At 40.0% G+C, this 19,874-nt stretch overlaps 3 protein-coding genes and 1 pseudogene across 5 annotated transcripts; 2 read left to right on the forward strand and 2 right to left on the reverse strand.

Moving 5' to 3' along the window:
- Positions 1-574: 574 nt before the first annotated feature.
- Positions 575-1,679, forward strand: LOC141841973 (protein FMP32, mitochondrial-like; annotated as a pseudogene).
- Positions 1,680-1,995: 316 nt separating this feature from the next.
- Positions 1,996-5,859, reverse strand: LOC141838403 (putative magnesium transporter NIPA6). 3 transcript variants are annotated; one of them, XM_074725862.1, is made up of 9 exons: positions 5,736-5,859; positions 4,552-4,608; positions 4,354-4,444; positions 4,127-4,287; positions 3,900-4,027; positions 3,645-3,782; positions 2,695-2,787; positions 2,501-2,618; positions 1,996-2,095 (listed from the first exon to the last, which is right to left on the reverse strand). In XM_074725862.1, exons 1-9 carry the CDS (start codon positions 5,857-5,859, stop codon positions 2,001-2,003), a joined length of 1,005 nt encoding a protein of 334 aa, XP_074581963.1. In that variant the 3' UTR covers positions 1,996-2,000. The 3 variants fall into 3 exon arrangements, with proteins under 3 accessions (XP_074581963.1, XP_074581962.1, XP_074581964.1); XM_074725861.1 differs by having other exon boundaries at positions 1,996-2,097; positions 2,479-2,618; XM_074725863.1 differs by lacking the exon at positions 2,695-2,787.
- Positions 5,860-8,863: 3,004 nt separating this feature from the next.
- On the forward strand, positions 8,864-13,339 carry LOC141839812 (uncharacterized). Its single transcript, XM_074727642.1, has 2 exons — positions 8,864-11,507; positions 12,704-13,339. The coding sequence occupies exons 1-2, from the start codon at positions 8,894-8,896 to the stop codon at positions 13,057-13,059; spliced, it is 2,970 nt and encodes a 989-aa protein (XP_074583743.1). The 5' UTR covers positions 8,864-8,893; the 3' UTR covers positions 13,060-13,339.
- A 2,757-nt stretch (positions 13,340-16,096) lies between these two features.
- On the reverse strand, positions 16,097-18,862 carry LOC141839814 (aspartyl protease family protein 1-like). Its single transcript, XM_074727645.1, has 10 exons — positions 18,547-18,862; positions 18,305-18,437; positions 17,739-17,980; positions 17,407-17,631; positions 17,183-17,318; positions 17,010-17,086; positions 16,830-16,929; positions 16,692-16,752; positions 16,497-16,568; positions 16,097-16,418 (listed from the first exon to the last, which is right to left on the reverse strand). Exons 1-10 carry the CDS (start codon positions 18,816-18,818, stop codon positions 16,252-16,254), a joined length of 1,485 nt encoding a protein of 494 aa, XP_074583746.1. The 5' UTR covers positions 18,819-18,862; the 3' UTR covers positions 16,097-16,251.
- Between the last annotated feature and the right edge of the window lie 1,012 nt (positions 18,863-19,874).

Consider the following 19,874-nt stretch of genomic DNA (forward strand, 5'->3'; position numbering starts at 1 on the left):
TAAAGACGATCCTAAGCAAGAACATGATTTTTATTTTGTATTGTAAAAAATTATTTCTACGATTTAAATCCTTGATCAAAGATCACACGATAATAACTTTACCTTAAAATAATATAAAATCAATTAAAATGCAGACTTTGAGTGCCTATGCATGAAAAATAGATCCTATTTTTTTAAAAATAAATTTGTGAGTCAAGCCATTTAAACTGTAAAATTCAAAATAAACCCTAAATTTTACACTAATGGCCATTTTATTTATGACTAACAAAGATGAAGCATGTCCATCAACCTCATGCAAGTCTTTTTGCAGTCCATTCATCCCTCTTCCTCAACAAATTTCCACCAGCCAATCCTTTCTCCTCGGCGCCTCTCTATCTATGGAAATCGCACAAAATAGGAAGACAATGCGACTGGATGGACTGCCATTGCACCATTCTTTTCTCCAATCCTTCACCAACAAATCCTTCTTCTTCCAAGAAGAAGGGACTGCATGTGAAGGTGAAGGACCATCCAGCAGTTTCCTTGGCAAACAAATCCAGGCGGGCATTTGCTTGCTTGCTTGCCTGCTGCAGCAATGTCCTCCCTTGCAGCCATCGCATGCAAGAGAGGAGGGGCAGCATTACGATCGCAGTCAAGAGCAGGAGGCGCAAACAAATTCAGCTCGCACAGATGCTCTTCTTCTTTCTATTTTCTCTTCTTCTTCTTCGCAACTCCTTACGAAGCCTAAAGCAAACAGGGTGTTCCTCGTTGACACATTGGCCTTGGTGAAAAGCTTGGAGGTGCAAGGTCTCCCCACAAAGCAGGCAGAAGCCGTCACCTCTGTCATCACAGAAGTCCTCAATGATACTCTGGAGAGAGTGGCTCAGTCCTACGCCCCAAAGGAGGAAGTGCACAAGGTATGAAACTTTAGGATTCACCAGATTAATTCTGAGATAGACAGCCTTCACCTAATGGAAATTGCCATTGCAGAATCAGTTGATCCAAGATGCCAATCTCTCAAAGTTCAAATCATTCATAGAAAGCTCCCAAGTGCATGCCTTTGATTGTCTGTCTTCCTGTTTTGTCTTGTTTTGTTAGTTTGATCTAATTGCCGATATGGAAACAGGTGCACCATTTCTCTTCCCTGCAAAGAGAAGCCGAAAAGCTTCAGGTTGACATGGAAAAGATGGGCAGTGAGCTCAGGTTCCTGCTAATGCTCACTCTTGTTACTTTTATTACTTCAAATTCAATGAAAAACATTAAGACTAACTGATCATTTGAGCTGTGATATATAGATATGAGATCGACAAACTCGCAGCCGGACAACGTTTGGATCTGAACCTCGAGAGGGGGTAAGTGATCTAAGAACACGAACCACAATCGACAACTCGCAATCCATCTTCGGGCTTGATAAATTTGTGTTCTTGTCGAAAATAGGCGGTTGCGAGATGAACTAGCAAAGCAGAATGCTGAAACTACTCTTTTCACCACCAAGCTTGACAGGGTAGTAGTATTTTGGTGGTAATTAAGTATGTTTTTTGTTCTTCTTTTTCTTTTAAAGTGTTACTGTTAATTTACAGGAAATTCATACATTGAGAGCACAATTAGAAGCTGCAAAATACGATGTGATAAAATACTGCATCGGAACACTTGTTTCTATCTCTGCTGCTGGCCTTGCAGTTGTGCGCATTTTGTTGTAAAAGCACTGTCCTTTCTCTTTCCCAATCGAGATTTTCTAAGTTCTATGATTCTCTATATATAATTGAATATTAATCTTACATTTGGTTATCGTATGTCATATTCTGAAGGAGTTGACAAAAACTAATCAGCAAAATTAACAGACACAAAATAGGAGGAGCTTTGACTTGCATTCACCTATTTCATTGAGGTAGAGACAACCTCTAAAGTCAACTTACATGTCTCAAGTAAGTTAACACTGAGATATTTCAAGCACAAAAATTGAATAAAAATAAATAAATACAACCAGATTCTGTCATTAACCTGACTCAACTCAGATATGGTCAATCGGAACTTTGCAAGATGATGAAATGATCATCGTCGATATTCTTCATGGGATCGCCACCACTGCCTCTACCAATGTACCAAGATATTGAACCTGTGCCAGGTTAAGAATGCAAAAGAATATATGTGTGAATTTCTCCATCAGTAATTGAACAAGGAATTGAAGACTTCCCATTTTAGTTGCTGGCGTTTTGTTGTATCAGATCTTAAACGTTGAAGAAGAACTATTTGGTGAAAGTTATTCCTCCTTGAACATTGAGATGTGCAAAAGACACATCAAAAAATAGGGGGAAAAGTTGGTTTTGCATGGTAGAAGTTCAGATGGTTAGTCAACTTGCGAAGAAAATCTTTTGAAAGCTTATCTTCACAAATTGGTATAGAATTGTCATAAAAAACAAGTCAGTTAAACATGAGATTAGCTAGACAAACGACAGCACATTTGAGGGGCACTGTGCACGATATCAAGGGTAAATTGCATTTGGCATAGTATAGTACAAACCTGTTGGAGGAGACACATCAGGTTCTTTGGTTGTATGCAATAAGATAGTCCCAGAAATAACTGTAATAAACCCACACAATTCTGAAGCTATACTGTTGATATCTTGGCCAGACCAATCCTGTAGCAGAATTAAAAATAAGGAGCAAGAACAAATAATGACACTTACTCGATGGTTAAGTTTTTGTTACGCATACCTTGAACATTATTGCACTTGCAACTATTGTGAGAGTGGTAAACATGACATAGTAAATTGGTGAGACAATTGCTGTATTGAAAGTGTCCAGTGCCTGGTAGAGAGAACAAAAATAGATATATAAAACTCATGTTTTTTATTATGGAGAAATGATTCCTCAATAGAAAACCTAGGTTGTCTCCCTCTACCATTTGTATACGCATTATGATGAAAGGGAGTATTACAAATGAGTCTTGTTACTCCTCACATATTTATATATAAAGACAACAACATTAGTAACATGATTGCTAGTGTGTGTTCATTCGATCATGTTAGGTGTATACACAACAAACATAAAATGACAAGTTAGAACACAATGTTGACAACACAATGTAACGTGCTTTGGAGGCGCTACTCCTACTCCATAGCCTATAACGTGCTTGGTGTGCCGTAAACCTCTACCATCCAGGGCTCAAGCCTAGACCCAATCAAAGGGATTTCAGAAGCTATCACAAGCTTGACCCTTAATGAGAATTTCACTAAGCATATCCTCATCTCTTCCTAAAGATTAGAGTGAAAGATCAGCGAAGAGGTAAATTACCAATAGTTTGATCATTGAAGTATTCCAATTATTCTCCAAGCTCTTGGATCCTTTTAAGCACTTGCATTACTTGAGCACAGGAAATTAGAGATGTTTTCATGAGTTTTTCTTGCATAAAAGCTCAACAAGAGCTTATATACAGAGCCCTACAATGAATCACTTTTGATTGCCTCCAGTTGACTAGAAAAAATCTCTAGTCGACTAGATGCACACAAAGCGAGATAACGACTACAACACATTTAAAACTCAATTAAGAACAAAATGTTTATAGATTAGTTGTGCCAAGAAATGTGCTAGAAAATCATGGAAAATGATTGATAGAGATTAAAAAAAAACCCACATTTTCTCAATAGAGATTATGTTGCACAAACCTTATTTAAATAATTCAGTTGAGAGATGACACAAACAAGGGCAATTGTGACAAAAAGCCAGGTTTGGTAATATGTAACCTGACTTATCCCCTCTAATGTAAGTCTGATAGCAACTCCAATGGCTTTTACACTAACAACCTGTAGGGACAAATTCAAAGGATCATGCAAGACAAAATGGCATCATAAGTGACTAAATTGAAAAGCTAATAATGTAGCTAGAGTATGTACAATCTTGAGATTTGGAAGCATTTTTACCGTTAGTGATCCCATTAAGGAGCAGATGCCCAAATAAATCAATATGTTTGTTTGCCCATAAAGGGGTTCAAAATATAATACCAATGCTAATACTACGAATAATGTAGCTGCAGCATAAGCTAAAAATGCTGAAAAAAAAAGAGAAAATAATATTAGTGATGTTTTCGAGATTTTTAAAGTTAACTTTCCATTAATATAACAGAATTAATAAGAGCTTATTTCAGTACCAGGTTGAGTGGCTAGCTTCCAAATTTCTTCTACAGAACTTGGGGATTGTTCCTGAGGTGCATGAATCACAATGATAACAGAACCAACAATGCAAGATATACAACCCAAAATGCCCATTGTCTGTAATCGTTCCTTCAGCATCAAGTGTGCCAATACAGCACTGCTCAAAAATAAAAGTTTGTTAGCTCCAATGAAGCTTTAAGCATTCAATCATTTATATCAATACCTGACTATTATGCTTAATGCACCCAAAGGAGTAACTAAAGCAGCTGGAGCAAAAACATAAGCCACAAAATTTGCAACCTCACCAAGGAGCACTGATTGTCAAGAAACTTTCAAATATCAACAACATAGCAAATCTTGTTTAGTGTGTTATAATTATCAAAGCACTACAATATTCCTAATATGTACTCAGGTAGCTTACTTGTGATCATTCCAATCCACCATAGCGGTTCTAGTAAATAAGTATATCCGCCAACTCCTATGAATCAAGGAAAAAGGTTTAAAAAAATCAGTCATATTCTACAATAAGCTGGCCAAAATCTCTAAAAATATAAATAAGAGAAATAAAATCTTGCAATGGAAAAGATTATGTGAATGGAAGTATCATAAGGCATTAGTCGAGAAGGGAAAGAAGAGATGATTGGAGTTTTATTAGAGTCTATTTGCATGCGCATAGTCATCAGACACATCATTCATATTATTTGCCTTAGGTTCAATACCCAAAATCAGCTTTGAACCAACATCAACTTTGAGTATTGGAAACACCAAATTCTTAATCGTCTATGGACAATAATGAGCTTAGCTGGTCGATGCAATACCACCAAATTGTTTATGATTTCATTATTCCAATTATTCATGAGATAGCAAAGCTAAGACCTGAGGATGCTAATGCTCCTCAACAGGAGAGAGCTGCAGCTGCTTCTGGTAATTCAGATCGTCTATGGTGGGATTCTCTATATGGCTATGGATAGAGTGAACGTGCTAGGGCAGCAGATGCGGTCCCAGCTATGGGTTGGATCTGGGCATCGTCCATGGGAATCATTGAATGCAAAGAGATCATGGGCACAGATAAAAGAATGGGACTTACTGATTCAGTTACAAATTGTCTTTATGACCCTCTGGATGTAACTTAGTTCCTAGCTAAGTTACTATCTGAATGTTGATAACAAGAAACAATGAGGTAGGCAAATTCTCGCTCAGAATTCTTTTCTACATCTACCAACTTGGACAGTAACTACCCAGGTTACTGCCCTAGTTAATAGACGGCATCTTCAGAAGTTGTAATGCTAAATCAGAGAAGAGCATTCCTCGGTTCAGGGATCAAAGACTTGAAAGTGAGGAACTCAGAAGAGTATACACTTCGCATATCAAAACACATTATATCATTCAAAGCATGTATCGTATCATTATGTGTGCCAAGTTGATACCTTTTGCTAAGAAAAATGCCGCAAAAACATAATTAGCATACCGGATTAGAAGGAAAGGTAAACAACGAGGTCAAAATCAAACGTTGAAGAAAATTTTACACTGAAACTAGTAAAAGCGCATCTCCACAAGAGAAAATAGTCATCATCCAACAGAAGTTAGGTTTTTTTCCATTCCGACCTGCTCGGATGCCAGATTTGCCTGCCCGCTTGAGCCCCTTCTTCTTCAATATGAAGCTGGATCCGATGAAGGCGCTCGAGACAAGTGCGAGAATGAAGCCCTTGGTGTTATCTGAAACCCCCATTTGTTTTTTCCCAGCCGATACTCTAACCCAACTCGCGGATCTCTCCTCCTTCCTCCTTCCTCCTGGGGTTTCTCTTAAGGAGAGTACGGCGGAATCGGAGCAGAACAAAATTGAAAACACGCGCGGAAGGAACGAGAATCCAATGCAGTTCTTTCTACTGGAGCTGGAATTCTCCCTCCCGAGCCACCAGATTTGAATCGAGAAAGCGGGAGGTGCGAGAAGAGCCTCCGCCGTCGGCTTCCGCGACCGGGCCCGAGGAGCGACTGTCAACAAGATGGATCTTGGTATGCCGATGAATCAGAAAAGGGAATTTTCTGACCCAACGTCGTACCGAACTTTCTAATGGGGAACAAACTGGGACCAAGGGATGTAACTGCGGCAGCAGGTAAACGGTTTGGTATACGTCCGAGTTCAAAATATTATTAATAATTTTTTATTGGACGACGAAGCTGGAACACGGTGGAAATGGATTTTCCTTCCGAGATTTTTTTTTCTCAATTACCATCAACGCAATTTCCTACCGTCTTATGGATTGGTCAAGCCGATGCTTTGCCGCGGGTGGGTGAAAAATAAAAAATGGCACCTCACTTTTGCCTTCATCCTATTTTTTTAAAAATTATTTTATTCTATATTTAATATTAAAATATTTAAAATATCAATTTTTAATTCCCTTTGAAATTTGAATAAGGCGCGCTCCTGTCTAGGGGCAGTGTGTCGTACGCTATGGCGTGCGTCTGGCGGCAAAGGCGTCCCTGCGAAGATGAGATCACAACGAAGGGAAGCAGCAACGAAGATGTACGGCCGGTGAGCAGAGACGGCGACGAGGGTGGTACGGTTGTCGTCGTCTTTGCGGAGGATGCAGAGGTTGGTGGAAAAGATCAGTTACTTTAATGTCAGTTCCAGAAGAGAACAATTGAAGGAACACAAGTAAAATGATGAAGCGCCGTACGTATTAACAAAAGAAAAAGGACTACCACCTCACTGGGGCATTGCGTCGAACACTTTAGCGGCGACCACCGCCAGTGGCGAAGGAGAAAATCTCAATGCTCTTCGACTTCGGAAACTCCAATGCGATGGTTCTAACAGATTTTTCTCTGTGATCCGATGTCAAAATCCTCATGGGGCTTCAACGACGGCGTACTCGTCCATGCTGCAAGCGGCAACGACGCCGGCGGCGCAATGGGGCGCGGTCGCGCACTCTCCGAAACCTCTCTACTTTCTACCGTGAAACGACGAAGTTAAACCGTAGGATGATGAGTCGAGATTCGTGTACATCCTTGATATGACGGTAACCGTAGGATTGGCCTCAGAAAAGCATGGCTGCGATGGTTAGCTATGACGATAGCGCATGTGCATCACGTGACCCGATTTGGTACAGACTGACGGAGACCGGCCCATCGTTAAGCCCAATCCTTTATTATTATTTTTGTCAAAAGAACATTTTTTTAGAAAAATATTATAAAGTTATTCTAAATTAATCAAAATTATTATATCAAAAAATATTAATTTAATTAAAATTATTTTAAATTGAATAAATTGATATTAATACTGTTGTAGTATACTCTATTATAGTTGTATATTTTATAACAAATATACGGGTAAAAATCAAAGAGGGTTTAAAAAAAAATCGTGGAGCTAGGTTAGTCTTTTATTTTTTAATTAAAAGCGGATTCCACTCTATCAATCTTTATAAAATATAGTATTTGATTGATTTTGATTTTTTATTAGATCAATTTTAAATTTAAATCATAAATTGATTGAACGGACTTGACCTATTCAATAAAATTCATATTATATTAATTATAATTTCCTTACTATTACAATTTATATGATATTATAATTTTGCTATAGTACAAACTTAATTTATTTATCTAATATTAATATTATAATAACTACAAAATCATAATTATTATAATATAAATATAAATTTAACTTGTTTATCTAATATTTATATTGTAATAAAAATTAAAAGAGGAACGTCTTATAATAGTAATAATAATAATAAATAAAAAAGGCGATGCTTTTGAGTTTTGGTAAGAGTATTTTTAAAATCCCGTTTTACTCAAAGCTCCCTCAAGTGCTCCACTTTTCCCTTCCATTACTGTTCTTATTTATCAAGCGTGATAGTGCTCACATCACATCAAATTAAATTCGAATATTTGAATTATATATAAATATATATATAATATAAAAGTTTAAGACCAAAGATTCTAGAACAACTTAAGTAAACGATAAAGGATGTCCTTGTCACGTACCTCTCTCTCTCTATCTCTCAAGGCATTTGTCTTTTATTTAACACAGTAATGTTCCATTTACTCGAACATTCTGCCCTGCCTTAATAAAGAGAGCAAGCCATTAACCGTGCTTTTCCCACCGCACACTTAACGTTTTGCCAGTCTAAAATAAAGCATATTCGATGCTTCTTAAAGAGAAGCCTTCTTCTTCTTCTTTTACTTATTTGACTTGGGAGCCAAATTAATTAATTAATTAATTTAGGTTAATGCCACATTGTTAGCAGAGGAATAAGTTCCTAGCACTAGTGCACCCTTTTCTAAATGCTTTTGCTCCTAATTAACGTTGACTTGAAGAAATTAATTAATTAATTAATTAAAGTTTGTTAATTGTTTATTTAATATGATATAATTGTCTTATTGGGCAAGAAGATCTATATTCTGGGTAGGATAGGGTAGGTTAGGGTAGGGTAGGCATCCTTTTGGTGTTGGTATTCGAGTGCAGAGAAAACAAAAGGCTGCTGCGCCCTCCAGTCACGACGCCCCTCCCTCGCGCTGACACACGTGACCGCACACGCTATCGCGCTCTGCTCTCTCCCCTGCCACTCTTTTTCTGCGATTCCTTGGCCATTAACGCGACCCGGACGATACCTTGTTCCCTCCCCACTCACCGGCTGCGCTCGCATCGCATTCCCTCGCCGCTTCGCCTCGCCTTTACACACGCCAAAAGCAGCGGAAGCGAGGAGCATCGGAGAGTAAAGCCTGGAGAGAAGAGAGGAGGAAGGAGAAGAAGAAGAAGAAGCATGGAGGAGGCTGCGTACCTGTGGCTACTGTTGCTGTTTTCCTTGGTTGCCTCGATCGGCTCAGCTGCTGCTGCTTTAGACCATGGCGACGGAGAGTTCGATGCCTTGATGAAGGTCAAGGCTGCTCTGGTGGCGCCCGGGAGCTCGGCTCTCGATGACTGGACGGCCGCCGCCGCTGATGACCATTGCGTTTGGTTCGGCGTCACCTGCGATCTCGACTCGCGGGTGGTCGCGTTGGACCTCTCGTTTATTCCCCTCAATGGCACGCTCCCGGCCGACGTGGGTCGCCTTCGCCGCCTCGTCAACCTTTCTATTTCCTCCGCTGGCGTCCGCGGCCCCCTACCGGCGGAGCTGGCGGCACTCCCTGCGCTGCGGTATCTCAACGTTTCGAACAACAACTTCGAGGGGATGTTCCCGGACGTTGCCCCCGGTGGGTTCCCGGAGCTGGAGGTCATCGACGCTTACAATAATAACTTTTCTGGCCCGCTTCCTGTGGGGCTGGCAGGTGCGCTGCGGCTCCGGTACCTCCACCTCGGCGGCAACTACTTCACCGGGATGATCCCTGAGGCTTACTCCGGCATCGCCGACCTTGAGTACCTCAGCCTCAACGGTAATGCGCTTGGCGGGCGTATCCCGGCGAGCCTCGGCCGGCTGTCGAAGCTTAAGCATTTGTACCTCGGGTATTACAACAATTTCGAGGGCGGCATACCGACGGAGTTCGGTGGGTTGTCTTCGTTAGTCCTGCTCGATATGGGTAGCTGCGGCCTCACCGGAACGATTCCGCCGAGCCTTGGACGGCTTAAGATGCTTGATTCGCTCTTTCTCCAGATCAATCGGCTCTCCGGTGAGATCCCGACGGAACTCGGCCGACTCGGCAAGTTGCAATCGCTGGATCTTTCCATCAACGAGCTGACCGGCGAGATTCCCGCCAGCTTTGCAGAGCTTAAGGAGCTGAAGCTGATCAGCCTCTTCAGCAACCAACTCCGGGGAGCCATCCCGGCGTTCATCGCGGATCTTCCAAATCTCGAGGTGCTCCAGCTGTGGGAGAACAATTTCACCATGGAGCTTCCTTACTCGCTGGGCCGTAACGGCCGTCTCGTGAGATTGGACGTTGCTACAAATCGGATAACGGGGATGATTCCGCCTGATCTCTGCTTCGGCGGGCGGCTTGAGATACTGGTGTTGATGGACAACAAACTGTTCGGCTCGATTCCTGAAGAACTCGGTGGCTGCAAGTCGCTGACTAGGGTTCGACTCGGCAAGAACTTCTTGAATGGGACGATCCCCGGCGGGCTTTTCGATCTGCCTCACAACGACATGCTGGAGCTCAGCGATAATTTCCTATCCGGCGAGTTGCCTTCTGTGATCGGAGGGGATAGCCTCGGCACGCTGATCCTCTCCAACAATTTGATCAGTGGCTCGATACCGCCGGCGATCAGCAGTTTACCTGCTCTCGAGACTCTCGCTCTCGACGCTAATCGGATCTCCGGCGATATCCCACATGAGCTAGGCCTGATGAGGCAGCTTTCCAAGCTTAATCTTAGCGGCAACATGCTTTCCGGTGGCATTCCTGCTGATCTGACCCACTGTTCCACCCTTGCCTCGATCGATCTCAGTCGAAACAAATTGGTGGGAGTCATTCCGGAGGGCATTGCTAAGCTGGAGATCCTCAACACCTTGAACCTCTCGCGAAACTTGCTCGTCGGTGAAATCCCGCCGGATTTACAGCGAATGAGGAGTCTGACCACACTCGATCTCTCACACAACCTCCTTTCCGGCCGAATTCCCTCACAGGGGCAGTTCCTGGTGTTCAACGACAGCAGTTTCTTCCAAGGGAACCCCGGGCTCTGCGGCCTGCCGCTAGACCCTTGCCCAGATGGGGGCATCGTCGACGGAGACTCCGGTTGGGGCACTGTGCGGCCGCGACAATGGGACATGAAGAGGGTGCTTCCATGGGCAGCCCTCATGGCGGCAGTGCCTCTGACGGCGATAGCGGCGAAGGGTTGGACGCGGTGGAGGGACCGACGGAGCAAGGGGTGGAAGATGACAGCGTTCCAGCGGCTGGACTTCACGGCTGAGGACGTGATGGAATGCCTGAAAGACGACAACGTGATCGGAAAGGGCGGAGCGGGGATCGTCTACCGAGGGAGCATGGCGAGCGGGAGGGAGGTGGCGATCAAAAGACTGGTGGGGAGGGGGGCCGGGGCGAAGCACGACCGGGGGTTCTCGGCGGAGGTGACGACGCTGGGGCGGATCCGGCACCGGAACATCGTGCGTCTGCTGGGCTTCATGTCGAACAGGGAGACGAACCTGCTGATCTACGAGTACATGCCCAACGGGAGCCTGGGCGAGATGCTGCACGGCAACAAAGGGGCGCACCTGGGATGGGGCGCGAGGTGGCGCATCGCGGCGGAGGCAGCCAGGGGGCTCTGCTACCTCCACCACGACTGCTCGCCGCCCATCCTGCATCGCGACGTCAAGTCCAACAACATCCTGCTCGACTCCAACTTCGAGGCCCATGTCGCCGACTTCGGCCTCGCCAAGTTCCTCCGCGACCCCGGCGCCTCCGAGTGCATGTCCGCCATCGCCGGCTCCTATGGCTACATCGCTCCAGGTACAAGTCAATTCCTCGAACACTTTACAGGCACTCAGATTTCTCCTTTATACTACACGACAAAGTAAACAATACTAATTGTCCATCCATTTCTTTCCACTCATAGATTCACAAATCTGTCTTAGATTTTGAGCATCATTCACAGAGTTTGATATTCATAAGATTTCATGTTAGTCATTCTCCGTTTCTTAAATTTTTAGTATCATATTGATGTGCATTAGAATAATGAGACTCTGAACAAAGCTCAATCTCTGTGCTTCCCTATCCAATTGTCTGGTCCACCTATTTAACAATTGAAGCTCCTTCTAGGGATTGGATCGTCACTCTCCTTGAAACCAATGAAAGGGGAACAAGGCTTCATGGAAAGGAGCCTTTTACAGACCTAGCTACTACACTTTTGGACACCTGATGCACTTTAGGAGACATGCTGTGTGATTTAAATGATTTCAACAATTCTAAGGATATTAAGAGTTATCATTCCCATTCCACTTCCAACTGAGCTCTAAGTTCATCATCATGAAGTTATGATTGCCCCAAGTTTTTAGAGGCATGCAACTACCTTTCTTTTATCACTCCTAATATTCTAATCAATAGCTAAATTATTTTCTTTTATTGTATGAGCTGAAGTTTTCCTTAACCTCATGCTACTCCTTAAACTTTCATAAATTCTAATCAATCCAATTTGTTTAATTAACGAATTCATTAATCACAATCTAATTTTCTTTTATTTTGCTATATATTTGAGGTTTGTTTGACATTGGTCTGTTTGTAGCAATGACAATTTTAGGGATAAGTGCTCAGTGTATCAGATTTAATATGGTTCAAAGTCTATTATCTAAGTGTTTATGCATTTATTTTCGAATAGCTCCGTCAATTATCTAAGTGGTTGGACAATCAAACTAGAAATCTAATCTACAGTTTGATTATGAGATCATTCTTATTCGAGGTTGAGTAAACTGAGTTGTGATGCTATTTAAACATGTCATGCTTGGAACTTAGAAGCTTTGGCTGAGTAAGTTTCAGCTTGGTCAGAATCTATTGAGTTGAGCCTGAAAAAAATGGAAACTGTCTCGGTGAGAGCTCAGATCTTCGATATGTTTTCTTTTCCAGATGTTAATTTAGAATTGATAGTTTTTATTGTTTTACATATGATATATGCCATTGCTTTTCTTGATACCATCTATTTGCGGAGACAGAGTATGCATACACCCTGCGGGTGGACGAGAAGAGCGACGTTTACAGCTTCGGTGTTGTGCTGCTGGAGCTCATCACCGGCCGCCATCCGGTCGGTGGTTTCGGGGACGGTGTGGACATTGTCCGGTGGGTCTGCAAGACAATATCCGAAGTGCCAACCGGAGGAACTGACTCAGCTGCTGCCATCTTCTCAGTGATCGACCGGAGGCTGGCCTCGACTCCGATGGACCTAATCACTGACCTGTTCAAGGTGGCAATGCTTTGCGTGGAGGAGAGCAGCACGGCGAGGCCGACGATGAGGGAGGTGGTGCACCTGCTCTCCAATCCAACTTCCAGTGCCCATGGCCTCAGCTTGTGAGGGACTTAACTCACAGTCCCAAAGGTACATGTTTCTTGCAGTATGGGATTTTGCTATATAAAGAAAGTATGCTGTATGCCGATGATGGCGATATCTGAAGACGATGATGACGCGAAAGGTGTTATAACTCTAATTTGATAGCAATAAGGCGAAAAATATGTATTGATGATGATGGTCAATGTATTTGAATCTCTATATGCATTGTGAGAGACATGAATGCATAGATATGTATACATCGTTGGATCTTATCTCTATTTTGTGGATTTACATGTTACTGGTAGATATTCGGATGTATGTCATTAAGAAAATTAAATCTATTATGTGATGTAATTAATTGTTATGATGGATTTGAATTATTGAATGTGGAGTTTACATGTGTAGAATTCGTTAATCCATATTGTTATCATTGATGGACTGATAATGAATTGTCTCGACCTGACTTGCCAATCTCTCCAATCTGACTTGTTGAGCACTTTGATTTTCTGACCTGTTGATCTTTTGACTTCTTGACCTATCGACCTCTTGAGTTGTCGAATTTTTGATCTCCCGATATCTTGACACATGAAGGGATATAACGGTTAACAATATGAAGGGGTATGATGGTTACAAGGGTATTCGTTAAAGAGATGTGTTGGCTTTTTTTTCCATAAGATGCATTGCTTAGACGTATCTCCTTATATAAAGGAAAGGGGAGGAGTTTTTTAGAAAATGTATGATTATCTAATCTCATCTATTATTATCTACTTTTACTCTGTTTTTTACTGTATTTAGTCTTTCTATGATATTCTTTTAGGGTTTCATGATGATTTAGACATCGGAGAGACGTTAAGATAATTCTTGATGAGTGAGTCCTTTGACGTATATTATTCTTCGCAAGATCAAATACCTCACGTCACAAGAATAAAGTAAGAAAAAAATTTCAAGGTTATTACTCTTTGATCTTAAGTAGATTTCTGTCATCGTATTGTGGTGGTGGTGAAGTTTGTGCATTGCTTGCTACTAAATTTTATGCTTCTACACTAAAATAGGTTGATTGTTTTTTAAATATTTTCACTTGATCATAGTTAATTAATTATTTTGATGTCTTTGTTTATTTTATAATTTTATAGATTCATTAAATACATGCAAATTATTTGAGAATTAAAAAAATAAAGATTAAATTTTTTATATCTCAGGTTGATTGGAGTTTCAGGTAAAAATTTAAAAAATGAACGGTCTATTTGATCCTAATCAATTTAAAAAATATCAAATTAAGAGTGGAGGTTTTCGAGTTCAGATTGAAGTCACAAGTTTTTGAATTGAATTGAATTCGAGTTGAAGATGGGAGTTAAGAGTTTTTTTAAAATTAAATTAAATTTTATTTATTGGATCAGTAGAGTTATTCAATTTGATCAGATTGTATGAGTTCCAATTGGATTTGAATTTTTTTTTTAATATTCTTACTTCGATCCTATCAGAATTCATCTAGAATTGACATCTTAGTTTTGTGCATGTCATGAATTTCATACTCAAAATTTTTTGGTACTAGAATATATATAACTTTTTTCTATGACAGGTATTAATATATGTGTTATAATTTTTTTAAAACTTTATGCCTCTATTAACTTTTAATTATAAAATTTGTGCATTGCTTGCCATTAAATTGTATGCTTCTACACTAAATGGTTGATTGTTTGTTTTTTCACTTAATCATAGTTAATCTTTTTTTTTGGTGTCTTTGTTTATTTTGTGATTTTATTGATTCATTAAATACATGCAAGTTAATTTAAAATTAAAAGTGAATAAAGATTAATTTTTTAATAAAATATTATAAAATTAATTTAATTATAATAAAATATTTTGACTTAAAATATTATGTTACTTTCTTTTTTTTAATTTATTTTAAATCATTAGTGTGAGAATACTTTTTTTTTATGTCTATTCAAATCAAAATGTATAGATTAACACGCAATATCATTTCATTGTGACAGCTTTTATGTAAAACCATCATCTCTCCTTCAATGTAGAATTTATCATCTCAAATTTTATATTGACTGTACGATCATCTGTGAGGAAGTAAATCAAAAAATTATCTTGATCACGACGGAAAGTAAATTTTAACTATTCCTCACTTCAACAATTCTGATACGTCGTAATCAATAGTCCTAGGAACATAATTATCATTTCTACTAAACAATACAAGCGTGGTTGTGACATGTAACGTAAAATTTAATTTTAGTTTGATTAATTTATAATTTTGATTTTTTTAAAAAAAATTAATTAATTCGATTCGATTTTGATTTTAAAATTTCTTATTCGATTAAATTGATAAACATAATAAATCAAATTAATCAAAATAAAAAATAATCAATAAATTTTTAAATAAATAAACTTATAAATTCTTAACTAATTAATAAATCTCCAATAATAATTTTAAAAAATCAGTTATTTTGATTTTTGACTGAATTAATCGATATTTTATTATTCAATCAAATTTTATTTAAAAATTTGATCAGTTTGATTATTTTAAAAAAATTTAATTCAATTCGATTTTGATTAATTCAATTTAATTTTGATCGAACTCAGTCCTTTCCGCCTTTCTCTGAATTTACTGCATTACTGAATCATGAAAATTGGGGTGTCTTTCCGAATAATTAAAAGTCAAATTTCCTAAATTACACTACTAACTTTACCTTTTCCAAACCACACCCCTATTTATATATATATTTTTAATTTTAACTCAAATTCACAAGCAAGCATGGCTACACATTTACAACACAGATGTTGTGACAAGTAAAATGAAGAACACAAGAGATACTTCAATCTATTCTCGCTTTTCGGCTAGCTAAACACGATAACTAAGTTTGCATTTCCTTTCTTCCTCTCTTCCGCAAGTAAACTAGGCGTAAGGCAAAGGCGAATCACCACCGGCTGACTTTTATTGTCCGGTCGAGCCTCTGTCTATAGTTAGTTAGTTAGTTACATAACTTCCAACTGCCGAATTAACAAACATGAACAAGCACACAACTGTAGAGAATCACAATGAACATGTTTCTCTTTTATTAACAAGATACAACAATGAACATGAAGAGGATCAAAATTCATGTAACTGAAGAACACAATTACATCCAATGGTGTGCCTAATCTGACAAGAAATGTATAAAATGTACACCATGTCTCCTATAAGTTTGTACGAAGAATTGCGCGATAAGATCAAGTGTAAGACCATGAAAGGACAATTGAAGTCGTTAGAATTAGGAACAATGCGAAGAGGGTTCTTGTGGCCATCTTATGTTTCACACTACTGGAGCTGGGAGGCCTTGATGCAGGGAACAGAGGGGTGGTGTTTGGTCCTTCTGGGGTGTCGGTCGAGTTCCCGCCTGACACGAAGGTTGCAAAGTTATGGTAAAGGTCGTATCTTATCGAACTTGGATGCAAATGATTGGTTTTTCACTTACAATCAAAGTTCATCCAGCCCAATGCCATCCTTTCTCTATCAAAGACTATTCGAAGGCCGGTCATGAAATTTTCTACATAAGATAGATATGTATGTTTTCACTGAACATCAAGTTGAATACTCTAATTCATCAATAATGCCAACAAAGAATCGAAATATTTGCTCGATCTTTCGCAAATGGTCTAAGAGAACTTACGCCCGATTATATTCATCCCACTGCTCCTGTTCAGTGCCAAACAATACATGTAGACACTCCCCTGCAAACCACAAAGAACAAGAAAGGTAAACTTCTCAAGAACTTTGAACAAATTAAGACAAACTGTCTAGCCCTTACCCGATCGGTGAACAAGATTATTGGATCATTGGCCGGAAAAATGCCACCACCACTCGTAGTGAAACTTAAATTGGGTGTGACTATTGCATCTTGATTGGGACTGTAGTAAACTGGGATGGCATTAGGTGACATCAAGGAACATTTACAAGTTTTCGAGTGGTTTTAGTTCATGAAAACGACCTGACATCGTAGCAATATTCGAAAGGGATATTCGGATCGGGATTGCTAATTGGTTGTTCCTGAACTTGTGAATTGAACTGTAATAAAAGAAAGGAAATTAATTGTGAGGTACTAGATATGTACATTGACTTGGATATGTTTCGAAGACAATATTCGATAACCAAACATCTTACACTTTGAACAAGTTCAGTATACATTGGATCGGCTAAATAGGTAAAGGAGGTACCAGAGTCAATCACTGCTCTATAAGAAGTTTGTATTGAGCTATTCCCAACTACAATTTCAGTTATGCCAATTGCATAGTAAGGCCTGGAGAAAACAAACAGCCGAAAGCAAATTGAGTTAGTTAGCAATCGAGAAGATTATCGGAAAGAAACCACACACCTATATCACTTACAAACTCCGGTCGATCACAAATGGAGTTTCTTGTTGGCCTGTGCTACCATTGTCTCCAAAACTGATCCTTCCAAAGCCATCATCTCCAAAGCACATCGAAAAGGAATTTGAAGTATGTCCTTGATTGTATAGCATGCTAGGAACAGATATGTTCTCCATACCAAGCCCGAACAAACCGTTCGGTGCTGCACCGTCTAGAAATGAGCCCATCTGAACTTGACCACATCTACAGGATTTGGTTAAAAGTAAAAGAACCTTAACTGAAATGATCAGACATGATTTTCAGCTTAAGATAGTGATCCAAAACCTACAACCAAAGATGGCAGTACCCACCCGAAAACAACTCGTGCTGGAACAATCTGAGGCACAGCAGTATTCTCAGTTCTCAAGTACAAAACATCCTCAACAAGAACTCCAGAAGATGAGGTATTAGTCGATACGTATTGCACTGAGTAAGGGCAACTGCTGTTTGCTCCACTGCAAGAACTTTGGCTTCGATCGCACAAGCTGTTGCTGCAGGATACTGCTTGACTTGTTGACGATGAATTCGGACTGTAGATGTCAAACCTGATATTCTGTTAACAATGATATGAATGTTGAGGTAAAAGAATTAGTCATGGATTGGAATGGTCACCATCAAGATCATTCTCTAGTGCATGCAAGCCAAGCCAAATGGAACACAAACAAACAACTAAGGCAAAGAGATATCAGAAACAAATCAAATTTGTTCAGCAAGGAGTCCTTTAAACTACTAACTAGTGAGATGTTCCAGTTAATAAAGCAAAGAATTCTTTGTTAGGATTGCTTGACTATCAGTTGAACTCTGTTTGTATACATGAATGCTTTTAACAAGAACAAGAACAAGAACAAGAACATCACTAGAACTTGAATAGACTTACACCATATGAAGGAGAAGTGGTCGGCGCACATTGTCTGCAATCGCAGGGCACCCAGAACAAATCGCTCCCTGTGTCCAACGCCACCAGAAACGTCACGTTCGGCGTTCCCAACGCCACGACCGCGTAATGCAAGCTGCAATCCACCAACACCAAAATGATCAGGTGAAAAACAAAAACAGTAAAAAATCGCAGCTTTCGAGTCCCAGTACTGATTCGAGGGATCGAGGAGACGAGGAACGTACAATCCCAGCTGGTCGAGCCGGACGGTGGCGTTGCTGTCGGCGAACGAGAGCTCCGGGAGGGAGCGGCCGCGGTCGTGGCGGGAGAGGGCGGAGTAGTACTCGGCGGTGCCCTTTCCGGGCCACGAGCCGCCGCCGCCGCCGCCGCCGCGCGCCTCGAACCACCGACGCACCGGGTCGGAGAACCGGTGGTGGAAGTCGAAGCCGAGGCCGGCAGCGGCCGCCGGAGCCGCCAGGGACGCGAGAACGAGGAGTAGGCGCAGGGCGGAGGCCATGGGAGGAGATGAAAGGGGAAGGGGGGGAAGAACAAATTGGATACGGATGGATCGGTCAACACTACAGGATTAACGTAGTTAAGAAGGGAAATTCAGAAGATTTGGAAACGAAGAGGCGTACAAAAATCCACCAGATTAAAAATCGAACCTTTTGGGAAATTTTTTGGGCTGCTGACGGCGAGAACAGACAGGTGGACTTGCCGTCTTTTGTTAGCAACGAAAAAGATGATGAGGACGTTGACAATTGATAGATACGGCGTGCAACAGAGTTCGTATCTGGATACAGAGTCATGGGTCAGCCGTCAAAGTCAAACCCAAAGAACTATCTATATTATAAGAAATGATTTTTTTTAGCAATTATTCATTTTTATTTGTCAAAAGAATATTTTATATTTACCAAAGAGATGTTTATGGCATATTAGTCAGCTGGAATTAGGTGGAATCATGGAGTCATTATCGATTAATTTTACTATTAGGGAGGGGGGATTTGGTGAGTGGTCCTTTTCTTGGTGACATAAACAATTGTGTATGCTTATAAATTATATAAATTTGAAAGTATTTTTTTATTTGAAATTAAGTTTTTCCTAATAAAACAAAATGCTTCTATTTGATAATAGATGATTTGATTTCTATCAGTTGAACCTCATGGATATGATAAATAAAACATAATTAAAATATTTTAATTTTTTTATATATATTATATAGAATTAAATTAGATTGTGTTTATCAATATACAGTTGTTTTGAAGTTGAAATAGAGTTGCAACTCAAACTATTTTATGCAAGAAACTTTAAAGATTAAATTAATATGCCCATTAATTTATATTACACTGTTAGGTGATATCACAAATATATTTACAAATTAGTGTAAACTTTGACCTGAAAATATAAAATGAACTATTCATAACTAATATCCATCCATCCATGAGCAAGCTCGTTACAATTTCTTTGTATGTGTGAACCTTTATTATACATGTTATTTCTCAAACAAATTTACTAATAAATGAAACTCATCTGATGTTAAAATCTACCAAGTTGCAAGAATGTTCTTCCTGCA

The sequence above is a fragment of the Curcuma longa genome, chromosome 11, assembly GCF_044706935.1.
Source record: "Curcuma longa cultivar G26 ecotype Majalengka, Jawa Barat chromosome 11, ITB_CL_G26_1.1, whole genome shotgun sequence".
Classification (NCBI taxonomy): Eukaryota; Viridiplantae; Streptophyta; class Magnoliopsida; order Zingiberales; family Zingiberaceae; genus Curcuma; species Curcuma longa.

Coding starts and splice junctions, on each gene's coding strand:
- LOC141838403 (XM_074725861.1), bottom strand. CDS start 5,859: ATGGGGGTTTCAGATAACACCAAGGGCTTCATTCTCGCACTTGTCTCG. Junction 4,609..5,735: donor CAAATCTGGCATCCGAGCAG/GTCGGAATGGAA, acceptor CTTGATTCATAG/GAGTTGGCGGATATACTTAT. Junction 4,028..4,126: donor GAAGCTAGCCACTCAACCTG/GTACTGAAATAA, acceptor TTTTTTTTTCAG/CATTTTTAGCTTATGCTGCA.
- LOC141839812 (XM_074727642.1), top strand. CDS start 8,894: ATGGAGGAGGCTGCGTACCTGTGGCTACTGTTGCTGTTTTCCTTGGTT. Junction 11,508..12,703: donor CTATGGCTACATCGCTCCAG/GTACAAGTCAAT, acceptor TTGCGGAGACAG/AGTATGCATACACCCTGCGG.
- LOC141839814 (XM_074727645.1), bottom strand. CDS start 18,818: ATGGCCTCCGCCCTGCGCCTACTCCTCGTTCTCGCGTCCCTGGCGGCT. Junction 18,438..18,546: donor CGGCTCGACCAGCTGGGATT/GTACGTTCCTCG, acceptor GGTGGATTGCAG/CTTGCATTACGCGGTCGTGG. Junction 17,981..18,304: donor CCACTTCTCCTTCATATGGT/GTAAGTCTATTC, acceptor CATTGTTAACAG/AATATCAGGTTTGACATCTA.